The sequence below is a fragment of the Podarcis melisellensis genome, assembly GCF_964234715.1.
Source record: "Podarcis melisellensis genome assembly, chromosome: 14".
NCBI classification, from domain to species: domain Eukaryota; kingdom Metazoa; phylum Chordata; class Lepidosauria; order Squamata; family Lacertidae; genus Podarcis; species Podarcis melisellensis.
In genome coordinates, this window is record NC_138546.1 from 31,348,017 (window position 1) to 31,369,404 (window position 21,388).

The 21,388-nt window shown below is 39.5% G+C and overlaps 1 protein-coding gene across 5 annotated transcripts in view; it reads right to left on the bottom strand.

Annotated features, from left to right (window-relative positions):
• LOC309356858 (protein FAM169B-like) overlaps positions 1-21,388 on the bottom strand; it is a 52,781-nt gene that overhangs the window by 29,560 nt on the left and 1,833 nt on the right. For 4 of the 5 annotated variants that reach the window (XR_014162902.1, XM_081888713.1, XM_081888712.1 and 1 more), the window contains exons 2-3: positions 7,249-7,382; positions 2,203-2,302 (exon numbers count right to left, since the gene is read on the bottom strand). Coding sequence is in view for 4 of the 5 variants with exons in the window: in XM_081888713.1 (XP_081744839.1) it covers positions 2,203-2,302; positions 7,249-7,382 (234 nt within the window). In the remaining variant the exon portion in view is untranslated. The remainder of the gene's footprint in view (positions 1-2,202; positions 2,303-7,248; positions 7,383-21,388) is intronic. The other variant, XM_081888714.1, reaches the window with a different exon arrangement.

Consider the following 21,388-nt stretch of genomic DNA (forward strand, 5'->3'; position numbering starts at 1 on the left):
TTAAACATTAAAAGCTTCCCTAAACAGGGCTGCCTTCAGATGTCTTCTAAAAGTTTGGTAGTTGTTTTTCTCTTTGACATCTGGTGGGAGGACGTTCCACAGGGCGGGTGCCACTACCAAGAAGGCCCTCTGCCTGGTTCCCTGTAACTTGGCTTCTCGCAGCAAGGGAACCGCCAGAAGGCCCTCAGCGCTGGACCTCAGTGTCTGGGCAGAACAATGGAGGTGGAGGTGGAGATGCTCCTTCGGGTATACTGGACCTTGATAATTATTTTATGCATATTTGTTTTTTAATAGGTTTTTTATTTTACCCAGGGCTTTTTTCCAGCTGGAACTGGCAGGAACTCAGTTCTGGCGCCTTTGCCTTTACAAGAGAGGCATTCATGGTGAGTTCCAGCACTTCTTTTTCGGGAAAAATAGCACTGATCTTACCTGCCATTTTATTATATGAGCTTTGGGGTTAAATGGTTTATAAATCTTTCTAAAGAAAGAAATAATAAAATTAATAAATGCACATTCAGAATCTTAGAAAGGTCCAAAGTTGGGTGTATTGTGGCAAGATGTGGTGGGATGGTCTGATTTAGGGCAGGGGGAGCAGTTGTAAAGGACATGCATGACGCATAGGTCATAAGACATCTGAGGGTCTAGAACACAGCTCAGGACATGGTTGACATGTCCTAGTCTAGTCACCACCCATGTCCAACAGGTGGAGCATGGGGAGAAGACAGCATAGTGGGAGGCTCCCCAACAGGACTTTAGTTTTTCACAGACCCTAGGAGAGGCAGGAGGCCATAGTTTCCACTGGTGGAAGTCTTCCTACCTTTATTTTCCTATTGCAAACTTAACTGCAGTGCCTTCAAAAACTGAAGTGGAAAAGATAAACTTCTTACCTACTGCATGGACTGCAAACTTTTACACCTAGTTTTGTAATTCAGTGTGAAGGTATTATGGCACACAGTGTACCACAGAAGTACAAGGAGAACATTTTGAGTCCAAAACTCATTTATAAGTTTACTCTTCTCCATTACTACAGACTGATGTCAGGAAACAGTTTGTTCTTTTGTTCCCATTTATACCTTATCACAAACCATTACCATCCTGCAATCCTATTAAAGCAGGCTTAAGGGAGATCTCAATCACAAGGTGTCTAGAAACAGTGATCATAAAATATTTGGCGGAAGGCTGTAACTTTGGTTCTCAATGTGGCTCAGTTAGCAAATCTCAAATAATGGCAAATCAATAGACAATTGAGAGAAACTGTGGAAGAGTTTAGTAATGAAGTAAGACCATGTTTTTAAATTGGGTCGTGGATTAAAATTCAAATATAGGCAAAAATAGGAAGATAAAACAGAGAGGGAAATGTTCTCCTGTGTTGGTTTGTGTGTATTTCTGCAGAACACAAATATTTGCAGACAAAAAGTTCTTCAGAGCATTTGTTGTGGGAGGGAAGTTAAAAATGGTATACTGGTAATATTTAAGTAAGGATTTGTACAGCAATTCCACAAAGCTCATGAATATTTATGAGAGTGGATACGTTATAGACCCACTGCCAACACCCAAGTTTCAGTTTAAATAGGAAACACATTGTTAAAATGCATTTGCCACGTTTCAAATATCTGAAAAGTATTGAGAGATATTTGTTTCAGTGTTCATTTAAACAGTAGCATAAAGTAATGTTGCTTACCTGCCCACTGACATTGGATCTGCAGTACCAGCAAGAACCTGGGAAAGACACTACTACCTTTTCTCCCAATTTCTCCATACTTTTGCATGAAGGTTCCAAATTCCTGGCAGCTCCAGGTAGGGCTGAGAGAGACTCCTGCCTGAAACCACGGAGAGCCACTGCCAGTCATTGTAGACAATACTGAGCTAGATGGTTCAATGGCCTGATTTCAGGATAAGGCATAAGAATAACTGTGTATCTTATTGTTGAAACCTGCCCCAGGACATTATGATAAAGGGTCGGTAAGAAATCAAATAAATGAATAAGGTTTTTCATGTATTTGTTAGCAATAGTTACATTTATATTCCACTCTTCGTCCAAGAAGCTCAGAGCAGTTTACATATACAACTTTCACATGGCCTCCCATCCAGACCCTTTTCATGGCTAGACTGCCTTAGCTTCAGCAGCTGAATCATATCATATGCCTTCAGATCATTCTGTGAGCCAGGCTGCAAACTGGAGGAATAGGGTAAGCCACTCACCTGTGTTCTTATCTTGTGGATCAATTAAAACCAGAAGCTTATGTTTGCTGTCTTCTTTATACAGAGGAAGGAAGTGCATCAATGGAGCCTCAAGTTTAACCTGTAATCAAAGCAGTTATTTGCATTCATAATCTGCAACAAAAAGTGGGACTGCAGTTGCTGTTTTTAATTAATAGAAAAAGTCCAACTGTATAAACTTGGGATCTGTCTATGGGAAATGGCATTGAGGTTCCAAAACTACACAAGCACATAACTGTTATAACAAACCAGGATCAATCCAGTTTCAAATTTTGGTTTGTTAACTGTGGTTTAGACATACCAGTTTCCTGTATTTTTACATAAAAGAGCCTGCAGTTTTCTTTCAAACCACAAACAGAAGCTTTAAACTTCCTTCCCTCATTCTGGAAAGATGGAGAAGCACATGAACACAAGCATTGTCAAAGTAAATAACTGCTGGCCAGAAAACTTTTGTTATTGGTAAACAAATATAGAAAGGTAAATAAATACTGTAGTAAAATAAACAAATAGAAAACAATGGTTTCCTGTCAGTTCTGAATCAAGCCTAAGTGTCTTATCGGCTTAGAACACTATAAAATTATGACCACTGCATAATAATGGTATCTATAAATGGATCATAGCATTTATAAAGTGATCAGTAAGATTAGGCTGCCCCACTCTGTAACACACTGTGTCACTTTTTGTGGGGCAGGGAGTGGAGGAGGTAGAAATTCCTAATCATGTATGAAAGAAGTACCCTGTGATTTTAAGGTGGTTGGCCAACCAAATACAAATTGGCATTCTGGGTGTTGGAACTGACCCCCCCCCCAAAAAAAAACCACCACACACACCTCAATGATCAATTAAGTTCCACTCTCTGAATAACCCAGTACCTACTCTCCTTTAGATAAAAGCCATTACCAATTTGTTTATTTCACTTTTTTTCAAATAATAATAATAATAATAATAATTTATTATTTATACCCCGCCCATCTGGCTGGGCCTCCCCAGCCACTCTGGGCGGCTTCCATAGAAACTAAAAATACTTACAAAGAATGTATGATAGTTTAAAACTGGCCTAAGCAAAGATACTACTTGTCTTTAATTAAAAACGAACAACAAATTCAAAACAGTGAGGGCAATACCCAGGCCCAAAATGATGAGGTGGTAGAAATGAAGGGAAAGGGGATGTTTAATTACAAGGGTCTCATCTCATGCTTGGAGTGAACATCATCTCAGTGTAATCCTCTTCCACCATAACATTAAGCCAAATACCCAGTTTTCTTTGCCACAGAAATTGGGAACATTTTGATTTTTCATCTCAGAACTTGATTAGCAAACTGCCAAATCCAAGTGTTTGTTACAACTGGGATGGGGGACAGGGCTGAAAGAAACAAAGGGAAGATGTTCCTTAGAGGTCTGTTTTCACTCCACACCCCCCCCCCCCAAATGCAACAGAAAATTAAAATAACATTTAGGTTCTGATTATAAACCACAGAAACCAGCATACTTATAAATCACAGCCAAGACTGCATCCTTAGCTCACCCTATTGTGTCTCGCTTTTGTAAGGATGCAGCATCACTTAGCGTGCTAAGCTCCTCAGTCCCCCTTCCCCCTCTCCCCAACTGAGCACCAGATGGGATGCTAACTCTGCATCCAGGCACGACAGGTTGAGCTAAGGACAGAACAACAGCCTGAACCCTTTTGTGTGTGTCTCTCTCTCTCTCCCTCCCTCCCCCCCACCCTGCCTTGTGTTTTATTTAGCTTTGGAAGCAGTTCCATTCTTGAGACGCCAGAGGGCATTGAAAGAATGTTTTATTATGCCAGGCATCCTTTCCTCTCAGGCTACATAAAAACTCACCTTAGGTACACAGGTTTCTCCACTCACCCGTGGAAATGACTACGAACCATCTTCCAAAACTGCATGAAGCCATGGTTTCAGTTGGCTTTTTGCATTGCTCCAGCTCAATAAACTAACACATTTATGGAAGCCTCCCCCACCCACTTGTCTTGCACTGTGAAGCAGTGACACGGTGAAAGGATGCCAAAAGGATTGAGGGATGGGAGAAAGACTTAAACATCCCATTTCCTTCCAGCTGGGAACAGCCTGCATTGCATTTTATCTCCTCTGCATCAACCCTTTTTGTTCAAACTTTCCATGACAACCCAATGCACATTAGAAAACGCAATTGTTAGAATAAAAACACCCTCTGGCACTGAAAGCAAATCAACTGTATCCAAGCAGTTGCAGATCATGCAATAACAACTTTCAATCTACAGTGTTAATGTCCTCCCTGATCAGGATTATGGGGAAATAAAATCTGCAGCCAGAATCCAATGAGGTACTTCAGTCACACACCCAAATGTTTCTTCGCACGCAGTGGGATTGTTGACATTTTTAATTGAACAGTAGATACATTCATCCCCATGTCATAACAAATGCCGCACTGGAAAGCCCCCTCAGTTTCATAAGAGGCTTCCTATACAGCATGGACAGGTCCTGCCTGAGTAGCAGAAATCAAAAGTACCTTTGGACACACCAATCAAGTCAGATGTAGCCGGATGAAACAGAAACCCATGATCTGAGCAATGCTGGCTCCAGGACTGAAAGGCCTACTCTTTGCAAAGTCCATGGAAGTGGCCATTTCAATTTACCACAATTCTACAAACTGATGCTCTGTCAGGGGCATTTTGGGAAACTGAAATTGTTGTTGTTGTTATTGATCCGCCCTTCACCCTAAGGTCCTAGGGTGGGTTACAATATTAAAACACAATACTGAAAACAGTTTAAAACAACTGACAATCACAAAAATAAGCTGGGCCCTAAAAATATCAAAAGCCAGCATAAAGAGGTGTGTTTTCAGCATTGTCTGGAAGCTGTATAATGAAGGTGCCGGACGCACCTATGCGGGGATGGAGTTCCACAGCTAAGGGGTCACCACAGAGAAGGCCCTCTCCTGGGCGACCACCATGCCAGCCTCTGAGGGTGGAGGAACTACCAAGGGGGCTCCTGCTTCCTTCTGCCAACCTCAGAACCTAAGCTGGTGAGTAGGGAAGAAGACAGCTTTTGGGGGATTTGGGTCCTGCGTTGTTCAAGGCTTAAAACACTAATGTGAGCACCTTGCATTGGGCCTGGAAACGAACAGGCAAGCAGTGCAACTGTTTCACTGCAGGTAGGTCACTGGAATACCAAGGTGATATACATGCTCCACAGCGATGGTGAGGGGACTCGGGAGTGAATGTGTCACCAGCTCGATCTCACCATTCCACAGTGAGAAAAGAGCATCAACAGGAGCACCAGCCATGTCCAGTGGAAAGATTCCATCATTCTCCGAGAGAGGAATGACCCAATGGATCCACCACCCATGCAGAAATGGGTAACTACATCCACCCCAAAGCTCACCAGGGAATTGTCCGTGCTGTTGTTACTCCCTGCTGCTGCCGCTTTGCAAAACCACAGCTGAGGCAGAGCAGCAGGACAGGCTTTATGAGCCATAGTAACATAAGAAGAGCCTTATGGGATCTGGTCAAAGGCTGATCTACTCCAGCATCCTGCTTTCACCAAATAGATCTTTAAAGGAGGCTCTTAAGCAGGACATCAGTGCAATAGCACTGTCCCCAAATGCAATTTTCAGCAACTGGCCTCCAGAGGCATACTGCCTCCCATGCATGGGTAGAGGATAGTCATTGTAGCTAGTAGCCTCTGAGGAAGGTGAATTGTGTGAGGAAAAAACAAAAAAAATTCCTTCCAGTAGCACCTTAAAGACCAACTAAGTTAGTTCTTGGTATGAGCTTTCGTGTGCATGCTACTGGAAGGAATTTTTTTTGTTTTGACTATGGCAGACCAACACGGCTACCTATCTGTGTGAGAAAAGTTAGCCAAGCATGAGAAAAAGGAACTGTTGCCAAGTCGGAACGCAACCTTGTAAGAAGCTGTGTGTCAAGAAGCTTATATCTCCTGCTCCTTCTTGCCAAATGTATCCTGGGAGCTGTTTCAGCTGAAATTGCTTATTCAGCTGTACTGAATACTGTAAAAATACTCTTGATTTTAGTAATGGCAGCAACTATGGGCTTGTCCACGCTTGTCCCATGTCTAGAAAGCACAGGTCTGAGCAATTTCTCATTCACCCTGCTGCTTTCCCATTGAAAACCCGCTCCTTACGACTGAATCGGAGCAAATGTCAAGCTGCAGAAAACCCAACAGATGTTTGCTTCATTTCAGCAGTAAAAAGCAATATATCCCTGGAGGAAAGGAGTGGGGAAAGCAGAAATGTGGACGAGCCCTATGTTTCAGCATTACTCTCCAGCCAGCTGCTGTACTCTGAAGAAATCAACTGACTCCTGTTCGGTGTAGTCTATTCCCACTACACCACTGATAAGCTTCATCCTCCATGAATACTCTTTAAAAGCCATCCAAGTTGGTGGCCGTTACTACAATTTGTGGGATAAGACTTGACAGGGTGCTGAAGCCCAAGCAACTGCTTCAGGAAACCAGTTGCTGAGGTGGGATTAAGTCAAGTAAGCTATTGTAGGCAAACCAATGGGCTCATGTTTCAAAGCCCTCTTTAAAAGGCAAGGAAAACAGGCATGGACAACACTTACACCTACAACTGGCAGGCAATTACACAACTCTGGATTGATCTGAACTGATTTACATATTGGAAAACTGGGCTTCTGTCCCTTCCTGATCAACAGGGTAAATAAATTCTATTTGCTTCATTTCAAGCTCAAGATTCTGCACTGGAGAAATACTTTACCATAACTCTAAATGGATATGGCCAATAATGGCCTTTGCCTGGCCTAGCAAGTAGTTTTTGCTTGTTTTTAATTTCAGCCCGTATGAATTTAAGTTCTTAAGTTGCATTTTGCCCACTTCTGCTTTAGAGACTCTTTCACTCTCATCAAGAAACTAAAAAGTCATAGTTTGGCTTGAAACATGTAGTGATTTTTTACTCCATGGGTCTAGCCAAGTCATCTTTACAAAGAATTCTGGGCAAGGGTGATTTCATTTTGCTACTATCTAGAAAGAAGAAGTAAACTACACTTACTTCCCCTCTTCCTGGAATAGATAAAAACTCAACAGCAGATGATGGCTCCTCTAAAATCTTTGTATAATATGAATGAGCTTCTTCTTCCAGAGCCTCGGGTTTTCCACCTTTAATATCCACTGGATAAAGATGATCTAGGTGAAAGGAGAATGTTAAATATTGGCCTGTTTATGTGTACTGGTAAACACAACATGAGTGTCAAACTGTGCTGTCGGGTAGCATCATTGCCTTATGAAGAAAATACAATGAAGTTCTTCACACTCTATGCAATAATAAGAATATTTTTAAGCAGTGCTGTGGTGATTTACTATTAAATATGCTACTTCTCACTAGAATTGCAACACTTAATAAATTAAGTGGTTCGATTAATAGATTAAAAACTAAAATGAACTTTAACACAAGTAGTTATAAAAATTTCAGATGCCATGTGCTATCCTAAAATATATTATTTCATTTTCTTACTCATGGATGGGGAACTGTGGCCACTGATGGACTCCATCTCCCATCATCCCTGACCATTCGCTATGCATGCTTGGCCTGATGGGAGCTGGAGTCCAACAACACCTGGAGCAGGTGTGGGGAATGTTTGGTTCTCCAATTGCTGCTGAGCTACAACTCCAATCATCCCAGGGCAATGGCCACATTTGCTAAGGCCAACAGGAGCTGCAATTCAGCAACATCTGGAGGGCCACAGAATGACCACCCCTGGATGTCTGCTATATACACACACATGCTTCATAAAATACGCATTTCACTCAGAGAACTATATAGGATGATTAATAATTATATTTAAAGTAACAAAAGAAAGTATATTTTGCTACAGAATGGTTTTTTAAAAAAAAATACTGAATATTTTTGTTTAATTGAGCGACAGCCCTGCTTCCCTCCAAACTCAAACTTTGACCACAATGGTGTACAACTTTTTGTAGGATCACTCATTCTGTCTCACATAGGAGGGCCTAAAATGAGAATGTATACGAGAGTATATATAATGAGAGTATATAAAGCAGCAGCAAAACTACAGGAACAATTTTGCTCTTTCACAGTAGCCAGAACCACAAAGTAACTATAACATTTTCAAGGAAAGGTAGAAAAATGTATCTACCTAATTTCCTATGTTATAACAAAACCACAGCAATAACAACTAGCTCAAAATGGTCTCTTCTTAGATTTCTGCATAAGCAAAGAATTGAGAATTTCCAAATTGACAAAACAAACCTGAGAGCTATTTCCTTCAAACGTGGTCCACTGACTAAAATCCCTTTAGTTTTTTAAATTTTCAACCTTGCAACTGAGATACATTGCACATTAAATAATTTGTCCACTATCATACATTCAAAGTCTTTGATTATGGACATTTTCTAAACAAAGTAAATGTTTTTGCAAGAAATGGAATATATATTTTATATCTATTTAACTAATTTAACAGATCTGTTAAAGATTAGTGGAGAAGTCAGGTGGAGGAGAGATTTAGGCAGTGAGAGCAGGGGCAAGTGTTAAAGCCTCCCCCAACCTGCTGCCCCGAAACTGCTCTGTTCCCAACTGTTCTGAGTGAAAACTTTATCTAAGAGGGTTATTGGGTCACCTTTACACCCATTTTCCTGCCACTACAAAATGCCATTCAGCAGGATAGGCTTCAAAATTACTTCCTGGCCTTCTCAAGCTACCTTCTTAAGGCCTAATATTTCCTAGAAATATTAGCCAGAATGGTGGGCAAAAGGTAAAGTTAAAGGACCCCTGTATAGTTAAAGCTATGGTTTTCCCAGTAGTGATGTATGGAAATGAGAGCTGGACCACAAAGAAGGCTGATCGCCGAAGAATTGATGCTTTTGAATTATGGTGCTGGAGGAGACTCTTGAGAGTCCCATGGACTGCAAGAAGATCCAGCCTATCCATTCTGAAGGAAATCAGCCCTGAGTGCTCACTGGAAGGACAGATCCTAAAGCTGGGGCTCCAATACTTTGGCTACCTCATGAGAAGAGAAGACTCCCTGGAAGAGACCCTGATGTTGGGAAAGATTGAGGGCACAAGGAGAAGGGGACGACAGAGGACGAGGTGGTTGGACAGTGTTCTCAAAGCTACCAACATGAGTTTGACCAAACTGCGGGAGGCAGTGGAAGACAGGAGTGCCTGGCGTGCTCTGGTCCATGGGGTCACGAAGAGTTGGACATGACTAAACGACTAAACAACAACAAAAGGACCCCTGACCATTAAGTCCTGTCGCGAACGACTCTGGGGTTGTGGCGCTCATCTCACTTTACTGGCCTAGGGAGCTGACGTTTGTCTGCAGACAGTTTTTCCGGGTCATGTGGCCAGCATGACTAAGCTGCTTCTGGCACAGAAATGCCATTTACCTTCCTGCTGGAGCAGTACCTATTTATCTACTTGTACTTTGATGTGCTTTTGAACTGCTAGGTTGGCAGGAGCTGGGACCGAACAACGGGAGCTCACCCCGTCGCAGGGTTTCGAACCGCTGACCTTCTGATTGGCAAGCCCTAGGCTCAGTGGTTTAGACCACAGCACCTCTGTGTCCCATAGAATGGTGAGTAGTGTACCTCAAAATAAGGCAGGCCATATTAACAACATCTGTGTTTGAGACTATGAGCGCAAGCATACTGGAGTATAGCATACTAGAGTAATCACAAACTGAGCAATACAACAGCGGTTAATTTCCACTGCAAAGCATAAGTCAGCACTTTGTACTAAAGAAACCGTGGGGTGGGTGAGAGGATATAAGAGAGGTACACCAGCCCTCCTAGAAGTATGTCAAACAACCATATTAGGCAAAGGGGATCCACTCCACATTAGGAACAAAATGAGACATCATTATTATTTAATGCGCTAATAAGATATTTTTAAATAGAGGAATGTTTTGCAGGATTAATACCAATCTTATTTTTAAAGTCTTTATGCACAGATTTAAGTTCTGGGTATGTGTTCCATAAACAGCAAAATGTGTGGCATTCCATCTATGAAGCTGAAAAGCACCCTGTATTCTATCCCAGTAATGCCTGAATTATGGATACAGTATTTTGTTTGTCCCTCCAGTAAACATGCTGGCAACATAAATCTCTTAACCTTTCAAAATCTCTTAGCAAGTACAGTATTCTTCATAGTGGTTCATGTGAACTTGTGTGATGATGATCAATATATAGAAATACAAAAAGCACAGAAATATCACAGGGCAAAATCTTTAGCTAAATATTCTTGCACCCAACATACTAGGCAGTATAGAATCATAGTATAGAATCACAGAATTGTAGAGTTGGTAGCGACCCTGAGGATCATCTAGTTCAACTCCCTGAAATGAAGGAATATGCAGCTGTCCCATACAGGAATCGAACCTGCAACCTTGGCATTATCAGCAATAATGTTATTCATGTTCTGTTTAACCCAGCAGAAAATATAGCGTCATAAGTTTAATTTACTTTCAAATCTGGGTATTTAACTTTTCAGTAGGCGAGATGGCGCTGCATTTGCCGTTCAACTTCTTCAGCCTGTCTGTTTCTCAAAATGTAAGATGAGATACAGACACGTGCCACTCTTCTTTCTAAAATATTTTGAACTGCAAAAGCAGATCTCATAAATATTCTGTTTCCATAAGCCCAAAGTGTTTTTATACATGACAAAACAACTCTTGCTGTTGTCTCACAGAGTGATGAGAGAGAAGTAAAAAAAAATCCAAAAGTTGGGGGTGGGATAAAATTTGCCAATTTCCTTTTTCTACTTAGATACTGTTTTCTGCAACTGCCTGGGTTATGGAGTGTCTCTTTCAACAACTCTGTAACTGGAGATTCCAAAATTCCAAGGAGAACTTTGTAGCCAATTTAAATTGCTGGATTACATTTAAAACAGCTATTCATCCACAGCTACGTGTTAAGAGAATATTGAGCCAGAAAAGCTACAATAAACCAGTTTGAATCTATTTAAAACAGAACAAACTTATATGACCGTCACCAACAAAGGGGGGAAATGAGAGTAATAAAATATGAGGGGTTCTCTGCAACCGCAGAAAAGATACAGTGCAACCATCCAGAGAGTATATTTAGAAGAAGAGGCCTCTTGCATTTGAGAGATTCCAGACATTCTAGCCGTTGCATTTCTGCAGAGCTGAGAGGGACTGCCATCTTAAATAACCCAAGCTGGTAAACAAGGTCATGACATCACATAGGCTGATTCTACAGCAACAATGTCAACAAAGGTCTCAAACCAGCAGGTTGCAGCCTCAGGTCTTTTACATGTGGTAATTAGCTACATTCACACCAAATGTAAAATATTTCTGTTGAATCTAAAGGAAATAACATACATAGTTTATGTCCCTGTCTAGGAGTCTTCTGTTAATCATGAAAAGACCAGTTTCAGAAAGGAAGAGAGAAAAAGCTCCGTATCTAAGGCACCCAAAAAGGTGTCCTTTCTTCAATTAAAATTAGCACTGAGATCTTAAAAGCAATCAGCCAATTTTCTTTTTTGGATGACTTATTTCTGGACTTATTTAACTGATTTTAACAACTGCAAACTTAGGCTTTTAGGTACAGGAAATCACATCTTCATGGCAGAGGTTGGAAGAAGATTCATAAGTTTTTTTTTCATATCCTTTATTCTACAATACTTTACAATAGCTTCCACCTTCCAGTACAAAAGGACATTTTGTACTTACTGTATCTCTCCACCTGCAGAGCATCCTAAGCATCTGCCACAGATCTGCCTAAATTTGGACGATAAAATTGGTTATCTAGAAAAAAATTCACTGCCCTAAATTAATTGAGAACTGATATAGCATGCTTGACTTATATTTAGGAAACAAAACTAAGGCTGTAATTCTATACTTGCTTATCTGTAAGTAAGCACCACCAAACTCAATTGAACTTACTTCTGAATAGACATGCATAGGGTTACACTGTTTAAAAGGTATCCCATTTTAATTTGATTGAACTGAATGACTGAATGACAACTCAATAGCATATATTTCACTTGCATTGGATTTTAAAGGAGGAAATGATGGCTCAGAAAATTGTTGGAGGGGATGCGCAGTCAAAGGTACATATTTCCATATGTGGTGGTGTTGTGACATCATCAAACCCTTCTGGAATGCTCTCTTCAAATAAATAAGCTTGATATACAAGAAAACAATTGAAATGTCCGCTGCAATAGCACCACTTGCGCTTAGGATGCTGTCTACTCCTGATTATCCTAAAGATGACCTCTTTAGCCTTTCTATTGACTGCTGCTTGTATGGATAGCCAGATGTTGGAAAACCAGTGATGGGCTGAACAATGATTCTTGATATAACAGACTATGCCAGGTGAAAGCAGCAAAGGGCAAATGCTATCCATATTCCTTTTATAGCATGTGGCAACTGTTTATTGAATACATACATAGTTCAGACTGTGGCAGGAATCCACCCAGCACTCATGGGAAAATGTGGTGTGATCTCTTAGAGTTATCGAATGAAACTTTAACACATAGCATAATAAAAGTCTGTAATTTTATCAGGACAAGTTACTTGTTGTTTACTGTTGTAACAATTGTTTTCTCAATATTTACCTTCTGTACCATGAAAATAAATAAAAACAGTATTTTTTAAAAGAAAGGAAAAAAGAAAATTGTTGGCATAACAATGCTTAGCATGCCACAAAGATTTTGCAGATAAACACATTTGCTTTCCAAAGATAGTCACCTGGGGGGGGACCAATCACAACTTTGATTTTAGATTCGACTTGTATTCAAACTGCCAATCAAACTGCAAGAAATTTTGTGAAATAGGACACATACTAGAGTTAATAACGGTGGCCTCCAAACTCACTTTGCTTGAGATTTAAGATGGATGGAAATGGCATATGTTGACATGATTGCTTAATCACTGCATCATGTAAATCCCACTATAAAACCACAGTTCTGATTAACTGTAGAATAGTTATTTACTGTCTTGAACTAAAATTATGGTCATTCAAACCCACAGGCCTAGATCACCTCATTACTGATTCAGCACAGCCTGAAGCCAGCAGGAAATATTATTATTCCATAACCAAAAGAATTTTGCCTCTACAGTACAACAGGAAAAACACAATGATTTTATGTAAAATCCTGCAAGTTCAGTAAAAAGGCCATCAAGCTGTTCTATATGTATTTTAACCAATCTTATGTTCCAAACCTCTGCAAGCAAGCCAGATCTCTGTCAAGAACTGACCATAGGCTATTGCACAAACTTAAGTTTATTTGCTTAAAGCTGTTCTTAGTGGAATTTCAAGTCGTAGAAGCTACCAAATCTCCAAATGAAAGGGCCTTTAAGAAAACCTTCAAATTTTCCTAGTGTAGTGGCAGATGTGGGAAACAAAGAGGGCAACTCATCCTTATGATAGGTAAACTGGTAAGACTACAACCCATCAAACTAAATAGTGACAGGTGCCCTGCCTCCTTTTCACTGTTAAATCCTGCCCCCTTTGGGCAATGACCCAAAAGAGAGATTTTGGAAAGAATCCCAAAGCAATCAAAAAAGAGGCAAGATTTGCGGTGAAAAGGGGACACCTGCCACTTTTTAGTATGATGGATGGTACTCCTACTAATCTTCTGCCAGTTACCCACTTATGACTCACATGGCATTTTAAAGGATTTATTTGTAATAAGAATCCCATGTTCCTTGTGTTGTCATTGAGAGATGAGGTTCCAGCCACTCTAAACTCCCTCCTGACCTTCATAACCTTCAGTTACTATATCAACCTACAGCTGACATCAGTGCTGTTAAAGTGATGAATAATCAAATTATTTCCACACTGGGTACATCAATGATATAATTACCCACTTTCAAATAGAGATCATGCCTGTCCCCGAGTAAAGCCTTTACTGGTTCAATCAAGCATGTTTAGGAAGGCTGAAGGAGTTAATGTAGGTTTCCAGAAGTATAAAAATCAGAATGCTAACTATTGAGGAACGGGCAGCCTGAAGTGGAAGGGGGAATGAAATGCAGTCTTATGTAGTATGCTAAGGCTGACTGGCTGGAATAGGGGATTTTTCAATATTTTGTTTTTGTCACATATTACAAAGTATTATCAAAGAGACTCCTCTAATAAAGAACCAATGAAGGAGACTCCTGAACTTTTTAGCAAATTACTGGCCCATGAGATTTTGTTGTTGATAAGATTTGCTGTTAGGAAATATAGCATTTCATGCAAATTATTATTCATCTTCTGCAAAAAAATATGGTGTGTAATAAACAGACAGATGTTTTCTGGAGTTTAAAGTTAACCTGGAATTTATCCAGCATTGTAGATTTTACTAGTATTTGAATATTTAAAATCCCTTACTTCCAATTCAAACAGTTTTTTGTAGCTATATTACGTTTAAAAACTACACACCTATCTCACACAATGAAAAAAATCAATAAGAATAAGAATAAGAATAAGAATAAGAATAAGAATAAGAATAAGAATAAGAAGAAGAAGAAGAAGAAGAAGAAGAAGAAGAAGAAGAAGAATTTATTTATACCCCACCCATCTGGCTGGGTTTCCCCAGCCACTCTATTCTATGTGGTAGGAGATTGTTGTATCACATAGAAGAAAATATCTGGATTGATAAGTTTTATAAATCTGCTTGCTTGCTAAAGAATTACAAATCTGATGTAATACAAATGTGGTAGGTTTTTAAAAATCTGGAATTAAAAACAAAAAATGAGATTATATTATGAAGCACCTTGTCTTTGTTGGTTGAAGGAATGGATGACATTGGAGAATTCACATATTTTAGACTTAGAAGGCCATAATATTATTTTAGGTTGGCACGTTTATTTATGGTATCAAAAGGTGAAAGTACATAAAGGATTTACAAAGCATATAATTAGAAAAAAAATGGTATAGAGTATGTGATAAATACAAAAAAATTATTAGAGGCAAAAACACCACTTTGGCTCTCACTGTTGGAAGCTATAGCGGTAAAGAAAAATAATATGATAGAAGGGTGGACAACTTATAGAGATTTATTAAAACAAGGGAGGAGAGCATCAATTGAAATAATTTAAGGAATTATCAGGAAAATTAACAACATGGATACAATATCATCATTTGAACTAAATATTTAATAAAGATAGGATACGAGGGTTTGGGGAACAAATATCACAACTGGAGAGAGATCTGCTGCAATGTAATGAAAAAGTGTTATCTAAAATTTATAAGATATTATTGGATGGAAGACAAAGGATGAGCAACTAAAATCCTCAATGATACATTGGGCAATAGATATTGGTCATAATATAGATATGGAAGCATGGGAACGATTGTGGAATATGGATATAAAACTTACAACATGCTATGGTTTAAGAGAAAATTATTTGAAAACGTCACATCGATAGTACCTACCGTACTTAACACCGAGGAAATTGGCAAAAATGTATAAAATGTATAAATCAAAATCAAATAAGTACTGGAAATGTAAAGAAAAAGAAGGTTCTTTTTATCATATGTGGTGGTCTTGTAGTAAGGTTAAAGCTTACTGGGAAATGATATATTTAATGAATTGAAAAAGATGTTTAAAATAACATTTAAAAAAAAAAAACACAGAAGCTTTCATTTGGGAAATTATAGGGATGGAACGATCCAAACTGTATAGAAATTTATTTATTTATGTGACTACAGTGGAAAGAATGTTAGTTGCCCAAAAATTGAAAGAAGAAGTCCCAGCAAAAGAAGAATGTACAAAAAATTATGGAATATGCAGAAATGGCAAAACTTACTGGAAAAATAAGAAATCAAGATAACAAACTTTTTATAAAGAATGGAAATTGTTTATTGAATATTTACAAATAAACTGTAAACATAAAAACCATTGGCAGGATTATTGTAACAACCTGCAGTTTTATAAGGTAGATGAATAGAATAAATGAGTAAAGTTAATTTGGAATATGCAGAAAATATTAAAAAATAAATTTAAGGAACTGCAGAAAGAGGAGGAAGGAAGTCGAGTTTTGAAATGTTAAAATGATTGTAAAATTATTGAAATGTATAAAACTGAAAATCATAAATAATATAATAATTTTAAAATAAAAATATAACACTGCATACAACTAGAGAAGGAATTCAAGCTGCAGCAATATCATAGGAAAAATTACTCGAATCTTTGATTTCCAAAGCTGAAGTAGGAATATGAAGCAGAGCCATCATTATTTTCATCAAAGAGAGGAAGAAGGTCTGAACAGTCACACCTGATTTGAAATAAATCTGATTTATTTATTACAGATGGGAAAATAAGGCTGAAAGAATGCAGTCCTGAATATCATTTGGCAAAAGGGCGGCTCACAAATGAAAGAAAGAAAAAAAAGAAAAATATACTACCAACAATTCTAACAAATAGACCAACTGAGGTTTATGGTGGTATAGTTTTGTGCAACCAACTTTAATTCTGAGGCATCAATCAGAGACAAGTAAATCAATTTTAATGATAAAGCAGAGACATAAAGGTTTCAGTTGTGGGGGTTTGACATATCTCCAAAATATGACTCTATAGAAAACTGGAGGTGGAGGAAAAAAGAATATGTTACTGGTATGCGTAAAAAAAGGAAAGAAAAGGTGTGGGATTAGCAGCTTAACTTCAAAGCAGAAAATTGACTTAGACTTTGCATAAACAATGCTATACCTTTAAGCGTTCTGACTGACAGTCAGGGTTGAAAAACAACCATTCAGTCTGAAAGCAGAGCCTATTAAAAAGCATGATGTTTCTAAACAGCATCTGTTATGTACTAATAAGCATTATTTAAAGGACACAGACCTTTAATTGCTTCCAAACATGCACTTATTCAAAATTGCCACAAGGCAATCTTTACCAAAAGCATCACATGAGCCCACTGGAATCCCAACAATACAATACAAAATGTTTTTTAGTTTTAATTTGACTTGAAGTCTCAGAGCGCAACAAATGTATAGAGAGGCACTTTTTGCGAATTGTATGAAAATGTTTGTGAAGCTTCACAAGAATGAATTGCAAATAAGAATTACATCAGAGCTATTTGCCATCTGTTGTCAGCAATGCTGTCTTGCTAAAACTGGTCACCAGACTGCAGTTTTGTAAGTTTAAAGGCAACCTTTTCAATGTGTAACTAAGCAGAAGGCTCTGTGTGTGCTTGACCTAAAACCTGGAAGTCACTTGGCAAATTCATCAAAAAGCATGATAAGGATTTTTCGCATGCTTTTTTATTTAGAATACATAATGTTGCTCATGTACTATAAAAGCACAGGGGCAATGTTTTAAAATAGATTGTGTTCATGAAGTTTTTTCATACAAATTCTACAAAACTAGAAGATCAAAATACCCTCAATAATATCTGAATTACATTTGAAAATATACTTTGTGGATGCTGAAAATGAGTAGGACTAATCTCAATCCAGGTCTCAATATTTAGGGTGGCATTCAACTAAGTTTCACTCGACATACTGTAATGTATAGACCTAACTTACTCATGTTAATTTATTTTAATGTCTCCTCTGAGTAATACTTAGTTGAATACCACCCTTACAATTCACTAGCTGCACAGTTTTGGGATAAAACCAAATCCCATGGGATGTCAAGGAAGGCAAGGGAAATTTATGTGGATGCAAAGGTCACTTCTCATATCATATTCCTTAAGCACAAATATATTGTTGTTGTTGTTTAGTTGTGTCCGACTCTTCGTGACTCCATGGAGCATGGATTATGGCCATGATCTTAGTTTTTTTGATGTTGAGCTTCAGACCATATTTTGCGCTCTCCTCTTTCACCCACATTAAAAGGTTCTTTAATTCCTCCTCACTTTCTGCCATCAAGGTTGTGTCATCTGCATATCTGAGGTTGTTGATATTTCTTCCGGCAATCTTAATTCCGGCTTCAGATTCATCCCGTCCAGCCTTTCGCATGATGAATTCTGCATATAAGTTAAATAAGCAGGGAGACACTATACAGCCTTGTCGTACTCCTTTCCCAATTTTAAAACAATCAGTTATTCCATATCCAGTTCTAACTGTAGCTTCTTGTCCCACATAGAGATTTCCCAGGAGACAGATGAGGTGATCAGGCACTCCCATTTCTTTAAGAACTTGCCATAGTTTACTGTGGTTGACACAGTCAAATGCTTTTGCATAGTCAATGAAGGAGAAGTAGATTTTTTTTGGAACTCTCTAGCTTTCTCGATAATCCAGCGCATGTTTGCAATTTGGTCTCTGGTTCCTCTGCCCCATCGAAATCCAGCTTGCACTTCTGGGAGTTCTCAGTCCACATACTGCTTAAGCCTGCCTTGTAGAATTTTAAGCATAACCTTGCTAGTGTGTGAGATGAGCGCAACTGTGCGGTAGTTGGAGCATTCTTTGGCACTGCCCTTCTTCGGGATTGGGATGTAGAGTGATCTTCTCCAATCCTCTGGCCACTGCTGAGTTTTACAAACTTGCTGACATATTGAGTGTAGCACCTTAACAGCACTATCTTTTAAAATGTTAAATAGTTCAGCTGGAATATCATCACTTCCACTGGCCTTGTTATTAGAAGTGTTTTCTAAGGTCCAGTTGACTTCATTATCCAGGATGTCTGGCTCAAGGTGAGCAACCACATTACCTGGAGTGTACGAGACCTCCATATATTTCCTCTGTGTATTCTTGCCACCTCTTCTTGATGTCTTCTGCTTCTGTTAGGTCCTTACCACTTTTGTCCTTTATTATGGTAATCTTTGTACGAAATGTTCCTTTCATATCTCCAATTTTCTTGAACAGATCTCCGGTTTTTCCCATTCTGTTGTTTTCCTCTATTTCTTTGCATTGCTTGTTTAAGAAGGCCCTCTTGTCTCTCCTTGCTATTTTTTGGAAATCTGCATTCAATTTCCTGTATCTTTCACTATCTCCCTAGCATTTTGCTTGCCTTCTCTCCCCCGCTATTTGTAAGGCCTCATTGGACAGCCACTTTGCTTTCTTGCATTTCCTTTTCATTGGGATGGTTTTCGCTGCTGCCTCCTGTATAATGTTACGAGCCTCCATCCATAGTTCTTCAGGCACTCTGTCCACCAAATCTAAATCCTTAAACCTGTTCCTCACTTCCACTCTGTATTCATAAGGGATTTGATTTAGATTGTGTCTTACTGGCCCAGTGGTTTTTCCTACTTTCTTCAGTTTTGCTATAAGAAGCTGGTGATTTGAGCCACAGTCAGCTCCAGGTCTTGTTTTTGCTGACTGTATAGAGCTTCTCCATCTTTGGCTGCAGAGAATATAATCAATCTGATTTCGATGCTGCCCCTCTGGTGATGTCCATGTGTAGAGTCGTCTCTTATGTTGTTGGAAAAGAGTATTTGTGATAACCAGCTTGTTCTCTTGACAGAACTCTATTAGCCTTTGCTCAGCTTCGTTTTGAACTCCAAGGCCAAACTTGCCAGTTGTTCCTTTTATCTCTCGACTCCCTACTTTAGCATTCCAATCCCCTATAATGAGAAGAACTTCCTTCTTTGGTGTCATTTCTAGAAGGTGTTGTAAGTCTTCATAGAATTGGTCAATTTCAGTTTCTTCAGCACCGGTAGTTGGTGCATAAATTTGGGTTACTGTGATGTTAAAAGGTCTGCCTTGGATTCGTATCAAGATCATTCTGTCATTTTTGAGATTGTATCCCAGTACAGCTTTTGCCAAACTGAATTCGCCCATTCCCGTCCATTTTAGTTCCCTGATGCCCAGGATGTCAATATTTATTCTTGCCATCTCATTTTTTACCACATCCAGCTTACCAAGGTTCATGGTTCTTACACTCCAGGTTCCTATGCAATATTTTTCTTTACAGCATTGGACTTTCCTTTCGCTTCCAGGCATATCCGCAACTGAGCGACCTTTCGGCTTTGGCCCAGCCACTTCATCAGCTCTGAATCTACTTGTACTTGTCCTCCGCTCTTCCTCAGTAGCATGTTGGACGCTTCCGACCTGAGGGGCTCATCTTCCAGCATCATAACTTTTATATTCCTGTTGTCTTTGTCCATGGAGCTTTCTTGGCAGGGATACTGGAGTGGCTTGCCAGTTCCTGCTCCAGGTGGATCACGTTTGGTCAAAACTCTCCACTATAACCTGTCCATCTTGGGTGGCCCTACATGGCATAGCTCATAGCTTCTCTGAGTTATTCAAGCCCCTTCGCCACAACAAGGTAGTGATCCATGAAGGAGACAAATATATTAACATAAATAATAACATGTGTACCCTTATGGGCAGGTTGAAGGGTACATGACTATTCAGTGAACCCATGAGAGATGAGGAAATGAGAAATAACATGGCAGTACAGGTTAGGGTAGAGAGAAAGGCAATCACACAGAAAGGTCCCAAGAAGACAGAAATAAGCAAAAGAAAAATCAAACAGAAGCCAAGAAATTAAAAGTAGGACCCATGTTAAAGTAGTTAACTGGTAGATTCTACTGGTCAGTTGCCTATCTCCCCTTCTTGGGCAGGGTTCTTAAGCTGATAGTCACAGACCAGATCCAGACACTTTTGGAGGAAACTGATTTTCTAAATCCATTTCAATTGGGCCCAGTTTTGGCACAGAAACTGTTTTGCTCGCCCTGCATGGTTACCTTTGTTGCGAGAGAAACAGCGGAAATGTGTCCCTGTTAATTCTCCTCGACCTCTCAGCAGTTTTACAAACCACCAACCACAGTATCCTTCTGTAGCCCTTCTGGAGCAGCTGTCCAAGTTAGGTGTGGGTAGCACCGTTTTGGAGTGGTTCTGGTCCTACTTGGATGGTCGCTTCCAGAGGGTGATGCTTGGGGAGTGCTCTTTGGCCCCATAGAGCCTTCAATGTGGGGTTACTCAGCATTCAATTTTATCCCCTACGCCAGTGGTTGTCAACCAGTGAGCTGTGGCACCCTGGGGTGACTAGAGGAACATTCAGGGGAGCCCTGGGTGCCATCATTTCATTAACTTGCAGCCCCCTCCAAAAAAACCACACCAAAAATCCTCCCCAGCTTCTGTAATTAACAGTTCCTTAGTTTTACAGAGAGGGCTTGAGAAATGCAAGAAAACAGCAAAGTAGCTTGATGGGGTGTCTGCCTGGATGTGTGCGTATTCTTGAAAATAACCCTGAAAGTGGGGGGTGTCTTTCATGTTTCTCTCTCCTTCTACCGTCAACATCCCTCCCCCTTCTTCTCTACCTCTCCCCCCCAGGCAACCCC